General features: G+C 40.6%; 1 protein-coding gene across 1 annotated transcript in view; it reads left to right on the top strand.

The window, feature by feature from the left end:
- The window catches only part of pde11a (phosphodiesterase 11a), a 55,701-nt gene that overhangs the window by 14,168 nt on the left and 34,033 nt on the right, over positions 1–7,500 (top strand). Inside the window, exons 6-7 of the mRNA XM_030787038.1 lie at positions 5,123–5,255; positions 5,821–5,896. Coding sequence (XP_030642898.1) covers positions 5,123–5,255; positions 5,821–5,896 — 209 coding nt within the window. The remainder of the gene's footprint in view (positions 1–5,122; positions 5,256–5,820; positions 5,897–7,500) is intronic.

Here is a 7,500-nt window from a genome sequence, read left to right as displayed (position 1 = left end):
ATCTCTCTTACACTGACAAGAGGTCTACTTTACTCTTATCTGAGCCCCCTTTTGCCAAACTCTGCAGCGTCTTAGAGTACTTTTTAGCTTTGATTATTTTACCTACCAGTCAAATATCCATAGAGGAGAAGGAGCAGAGTGGTGAGAGGTTGTGTGAGGAGATGGCTGTGTGAGTATAGCAATAATGTGGAGTGTCTGAAATGGCTGTAAGGAGAAATGAACCAAGGCCCAATCCACAAATGTATTTCTCAGAGAAGAGCCTTTAAATCAAGCACGGAACCTTCTAGATATTCTCTCAGCGAATGAATTTTTAAACCCAGACACTAAGAACCATAATGAAACGCTATAGTTTAACATACATTTATATCCCATAATAAAGCTTTAGCTTTTTTTTGTCTCTCCCTCTCTCTCTGTTTTATAACACATTCCAAAAGTGTTTTGTGAGGCAGTAATTGGACGCAGTCTGGCAGTGTGCTGCCTGATAGTGTGTTGTGTAAATGTGATTCATGAAACAGAGAGCACAGGGCCTGTGCACAGGGGACACAGAGGCATTTTTTAAAACATTTCATTTATATATATATATATATATATATATATATATATATAAATAAAAGCTCTCTATGAGCAGTTTCTCTCTCCTCTCTCTCTTTCTCTTACAATCCCCCCATACTCCTGACATCAGCTTCTCATCCTGTGTGTGTGTGCGTGTGTGTGTGTGTGAGAGAGAGAGAGAGTTCTGTATGTGCTGATTAGGCCAGAACTCTTGCAAGGATGCAGGTAGTGAGGTCCAGTCTCTCTGAGGAAGAGTGCCAGTGAACACGAGAGATGCCGTTATGATTTTAGTCTGCTTCAGTGTTAATTTCATGACACTGTAGTCTACTGAGAATAGAGATAAGGCTCGTATGACGCAAACAGCACCGTGGAAAAATGCTTACATTTCATTTGGTTTTATGCCTGTGAGAAATGGCAGTTAAGACAGAAGAGGTGAGTTATCGGCTGAGCTGTGCCCTTACGCAGCTGGTCTGAAAGCCGCAGAGAACTGCAGGTCGAAAGAAAACGACATCGTCACAAAGAGTGGTCCATGCAGCAGTTCAAACAGGGACTGAAAACACTTCATGGCTACTGCTTGACTCTGGTAATGAGCAATAACCCTGATTAAGAGGATTATGTAAAGGGATACAGACAGACAGATGGACTGTTGACTGTTGACTGTTGACCTATAGAGTGTGTGAAGTAAGAGATGTTCGTGTTTCCATGCGATGGCACAAGAGCAAAGGAAGAGGACGAAAAGAAGTAGAGAGAGAGAGAGAAGGAGAGAGAGAGAGAAGGAGAGAGAGAGAGAGAGAGAGAGAGAGGGAGAGAGAGAGAGAGAGAGGGAGAGAGAGAGGGAGAGAGAGAGATGGAGAGAGAGAGAGAGAGAGGGAGAGAGAGAGAGAGAGGGAGAGAGAGAGATGGAGAGAGAGAGAGAGAGAGGGAGAGAGAGAGATGGAGAGAGAGATGGAGAGAGAGAGGGAGAGAGAGAGAGAGAGAGAAGGAGAGAGAGAGAGAGAAGGAGAGAGAGAGGGAGAGAGAGAGAGAGAGAGAGAGTGTGAGCAGCAGATGTTAAAAGTCCCTACACAGCATTTTTCTTTTTTTTAAAATATGGGAGCAGTGCTAACAGCCATCCCTTGTCACACAGTAGTTGTATAGAGTATTCATCTACACCGAATGTCATTAGGACTACATTTCCACTCCTTCTGCAAAGAGACAATTCACAACTAATGTCTTTAATTAAACGAATGCTTAGGAGACTAGATGCCACGCTTTCCAGTGCCATCTCTGAAACTCCAGTCACAACCGGGACGTTAAATAGTTTCACTGGGTTCTGACAAAAGTCTTTGCGACACCTGAGAGACACATAGTGCCCCGAATAACATCTGTCCAACCATCTTACCATAATATTGAGAGTCTGTTTGGAGAGGCAGCATTAACTAGCATTACTGTCGCTGATGCGTGAAACTCAACTGTTCACGTTCCATGGTTGGGCTGCATCGTCTCTAAGTCTTTCTCTGCTGTCGCTATGTGAAAGAAATTGAAAATAATTGATGGTGCCCGCCCACTGTACCGAGAGAGCATTATCAGGGCTTTTTCCCATGTGTGGGCTTTCAAAGTTTTGATCGACATTCACACCATTAAGTTTTCATTGCTCTACGATGCTCTGGAGAGGAGAGACTCATTAACATGCACGAAACGCTCATTAAATATAAATCCACGGTACTGGAGTGGTAGCACAAACAGTGTCACACCTGACTGTACGCTATTTCCTCCCCCAGCTTTGTATATTGATTACCAATTACCAATTACTGTGTAGTTTCAGATTTGATGTGATTTTCCAAAGAGCAAATCTCACACCTACACGGCTGGTCTTCCACTGACGCTGCCTGGACTGAAAACGTAGACTGGAAATACAGATGCAGATTCGATACGCATACATACTCAATAAATCAAGTTCAAAAATGTATGTCGTAAATGTTCTCTCTCAAATCACAGATGAGAACAGACGCTATTAGTTTGCTGAGGGACTTCAACATCGACTAAATCAACAACTGGTCCATTTAATTGATCAAGTGAATGCCCTTTGCTTTTTATATAATAACACTAACTGCAGTAACAGGGTCCAGTATGAAACTCTAATGCATTGTGTTTTCTCAAATTCTCCTGCACCTACTGGAATGAACGCTAGTTTACATGATTACCTGTCCCTTTTTATGTAGTTATTAATATCTCTAGACAAAAGAAAGATAAGACTTTTTCTAGGAATTTCTGCACACAGCATGATCAAATTACAATTAAACAGAATTAAAAAGAATTTAAAATCAAAATTTTATATAACAACAATTTGGGGGGAAAAAACAACTTTTAGAAACCCTTCCCTCACATTTTCAATCAATGGTTTTCTTTTTGAAATAAAACATTAAACAAACCTGGGTTATCTAAAGATCTAAAATGCTGGATCAAAACAAATAGCAAACTTCATGTAAAGTATTAGGCCAGTCATATTCCCAATTTATTTGAATGACATGTTAAATTCAGTCATACCTTCTGGAAAGCCTATCAACACTATCCCAGTACTTTTGGAATCCCATGACATGAAAATTAGGCTATATGGAAAATAGTCACTGAATCCCCAATAAATCCACTCCCCCAAATAAATATTTCAGACTGAATATAAGAGTAGCATCATTATTACTGCATTGCACGAAATTGCTAATAAGATTAATAATCTCCTTGTTCACACCAGCTTTTCCTTTAGTGATAAAATGTCACAACTTTGTTCTGTTCCTCATATTCTCTTGGCATTTGTCTCTGAATAGCTTCAGCAAATGATCTGGCTGACATCATTGTCCGCTCCCAGATCCAGCTGTTTGCTGGTTATGATTTACACAGTTCCTCAAACCATAAAAAACCTGACCATTTCTCATGCTGAAACCACTTTGTTGTGTTATTACTTGCTTGCCACAGTAAGTCTCTCAGTATTGTTTAACTGTAGATCAATATCCGTACTCCTGTCATTCTAAAGCATTTGGAAAAAAATCTACAGTCAGCTTATAGATTTGCTTTATTATAAAAACTCAAAATTATTACTCAAAAAATGCGCTTTAATCTTTATGATATTTGGAGTACAGAGCTAGAGGGCTCAAAGGGTGCCTTTTTTCCGCAAAGCAGTATGTTTCATCCACTCTCCACCCATTCCAAATAGCTTATGTTTGGAGTCCCTCAGGGCTCAGTGTTAGGGCCACTCTGTCTGTATTTGTACGTATGCTGTATGTATGTATTTGTATCTACGTTGTATATATGTTGTATGTATGTATGTATGTATGTATTTGTATGGTTGTTGTGTGTTAATACCGTCTCTCCCTCCATAGGAAATGTTTTCTTTTTCTTTTTTCATTTTCTGTTTGGATGCCACCATCATCTTATATCACCACATCTCACTGGACAAAATGCTGAAGGTGAATAAAAATATCACCAAGCAGTAAGAGAAGTTCATCAGTGCTGTTTATGCCAGTAGAATGAAAAAGGGCCTGCTCTTCTCCAGGTTCACACATCAGCACATTTTCCAGGGTACAGATCACTAAATCTCTTTACTAATTATTAGCGACATTTTGCACTGGGAAAATTCTCACATTAGTCATGTACATGCATCACTAAAACACTGTCAGGGTAAACACACTATCAAACACGTCTCAGTTCTTCTAAAACTATTTGGTCAGAATGCTCTTTTTCACTCTCAGTAGTCATGGGATTTCACTTCCTTTGATTCCGAAACTTTCCTTCCTAAAAGTGTTTTAACATTAATAGTAATTTTCCAAACAGTCCTGTTTTTTTTCCTTTCGAAGAAGACCTTCTTGAGGACTGATTTCCTCTGACCTGCTTGCTAAATGCCTTTCCCTCCATTAGACCGGGAGACTGATTCTCATCCCTCATTCTTCAGAAGACCCCAGTGTCAGTTTTCAGTCTATCTCACAGCTCCATTAGTGTGAAAGTGTCTGCTTGAATCATCCCAAATTTGTAGCGTTGTCATCTTTTGAAAAGGGAGTGATTTCTACACAAAAAGTCCCTTGTGAGCTCTCTGTTGTGCCCTGCATGATTTACCCTACTTTATGCTGCAATTTCTTATGTGTAAAAGAAAGAAAAGGAAAGAAAGAAAGGAGGAAGGAACTAACAAAAGAAAGAAAGAAAGAAAGAAAAAGAAGAGTCCTAGTGCAGTATTTGTGGTATTTGCGGTATTTGCAGTAGGAGGGCTTTTGCAGTAGCAGTGGTAACAGGCTTATGGTAGTAAACTAATGAGGACTGTATTAGTGGTAACAGCGCTGATAGCAGTGTGTTAGCTGTAGTAATGGCAGTTACTATGGCGATAATAGACACTTGTAGAGGTAATGGTAATGGCCCTAGTGACGGTAGTAGTAAGGATAGAGGTACTTGCCTTAGTGTTTGACATGTAGCCTTTTTTTAATTTTTTTTATTCAGGAAGGCCAGTGACAGCTGCATTAGTGACTATATTAAAACGTGACTTCCACATATTATTCACGTTCACTCTCCCCCCCTCCCCGCCCCCTCCTTCACCTTCGTGTGTCTCCAGTTTCAAAGACAGCATGGAGAAGTCGTCCTACTCTGATTGGCTGATCAACAACAGCGTGGCAGAGCTCGTGGCGTCCACTGGCCTTCCCGTCAACATCAGTGACGCGTACCAGGACCCACGCTTTGACGCAGAGGTAGAGCAGACATGCCCACACGCTCAGACAGACCTCAGAGCTGTGCTCAACTTAGTTTCACTCTCTGAATGATGGTGGATCGAACTGGGAAAATGTGCTTTTCCTTGGCTAGTGTACCTTTGATCACAGCTGGCTGTCGTACCAATGATAAATTATATAACGCTCCTTTGATGTGCTTATGACAGATTCCATTTGATTCTCTTTTTTTTTGTTCTTGGGTTAAAATATTTATGGATATAATATAAAAGTGCACAACAGACAAAACCACATGTCATTATTACAGTCACAAATATTAAACAAATGCTCCTGTGACTTACAGCAGTAATACACAAATGGAGACTGGCGTAAACTGTATATAGTTTATAGGACACACACACACACACACAGATAGACATACATACATACACTCACACACACTCACACACACACACTCACACACACACACACACACACACACACAGATAGACATACATACATAAATGTAGTTTTATATATATATAGATCTCCAGTGTGTTGCTAACATGATATCAGTTTTAAATGTCTGTTAAATCTCTGTTTGTGTTAGGCAGACCAGTTCTCTGGGTTTCATATACGTTCTGTGCTATGTGTGCCCATCTGGAACAGCAACCATCAGATCATCGGTGAGTTTGACAGAGAAAATTTTGTCCAGTCATCGCTGGGTTTACTGACAGATCAAATATCATCCAATCATCACTGGGTTTACTGACAGATCAAATATCATCCAATCATCACTGGGTTTCATCCAGGCATTGGTGAGTTTACTGAGAGAGCAAATGTCATCCAATCATCGGTGAGTTTGCAGACAGAGCAAATGACAGCCAGTCATCAGTGAGTCTACTGGAAACTCTTTCTAGATCCTCCTGATTTTTTTGTTCCTTTTGTTTCCTTGAATTTATTAGTTCAAATGAAAGGAAATGGGACTGTTTTTTTTTTTACTGTTATTGTTTTTATATTTAAAGAGAGCAGTGCGGTTTGAATTCAAATGAATCTTGTATAATCAGATGGTTCTGGCATACAGCAGGGGCTCACCCTCGTTGGCACTTGCAGGGCAAATGCTGCTCTCTGTAGTTTTCCCCTCCCCCAGGCTGAGCAGAGGCTCCCAGGCTGAAAAGGCATTGATTGGCTGGCCAGTGCCCGTGCTGGATAGTGCGAGGCAAAGCAGTGTTAGCAGGCAGACTCTGGTCCTTAGAGATCTGACTCTCCAACTCATTAGATCTGTTTGAGTGCAAAGCCATCAGCACTGTAGCCCAAACAGGCACCACCATCTTCCAGCACACACACACACACACACACACACACACACACACACACACACACACACAGTCATACAAGCACATGTACACACATGTATGCATACAGTCATACTCAATGAAATTAAAAAAAAACTGGTATGACTTCAAAAAAACAAGATGTTGCCAAAGGCACATAAACATACGCACAATACAGAAAAATATTTTTCAAGAGAGAAACATGCACAATGAAAACATGCACAGTGAAGATTATAAACACTTGTTTGAAAATCATTGATAACAATTTTGGTGTGTGTGTGTACATTTGTGTCTAATGGAGGTTTTGGATAGCAGAAAGCATGAATGTCTCTCTGTTTGTCTGGCGGGTCATGTCAGGCAGATGTATATTTAACAGTTATTTGGATACACACATCTTCCTCTCCTAATACACAGGGAAACTCTTCCTTATGTTTCAATGTCTTTCTTTTCCTTCATTTTTAAATTGTCTTATACATATATATACACATACATTTTCATATACACACACACCATGCTCTTGCTCACACACACACACACACACACACACACAGTTTGTCTGTGTGTATATGTGTTTGTTTGTGTGATGTGTTAGGGGCATTCTATTCTTCTGTTCTATTCATACGTGACGCATATGTTTGTGTATGTGTGAGGCATGTGTAAATCATATACCGAGTGTCTGTATGTAAGTGTGTGTGTGTGTGCGTGTGTGCGCGCGCGCGCGTGATGCGCATGCGCGGCACTCTCCGTGTGGGTGTATGTGTGTGTGTGGGTGGAATCTATCAAGACCTAGACCAAACTATAATATGCCTTTATAATCGCACAACAGCAAGCAGAGTCAAGGATTTGTTCATTCAAAAGGGTGAACTCTCTCTTTCTCTCTCTCTCTCTCTCTCTCTCTCTCTCTCTCGCTCTCAGTCTCTCTCTGAGTTACTGTGTGGATTCTAAAGCCTAGAGCA

The sequence above is a fragment of the Chanos chanos genome, chromosome 10, assembly GCF_902362185.1.
Source record: "Chanos chanos chromosome 10, fChaCha1.1, whole genome shotgun sequence".
In the NCBI taxonomy this organism is placed as follows: domain Eukaryota; kingdom Metazoa; phylum Chordata; class Actinopteri; order Gonorynchiformes; family Chanidae; genus Chanos; species Chanos chanos.
Note: the sequence above shows the minus strand (reverse complement) of the source record. Positions and strands in the feature narration are given on the sequence as shown.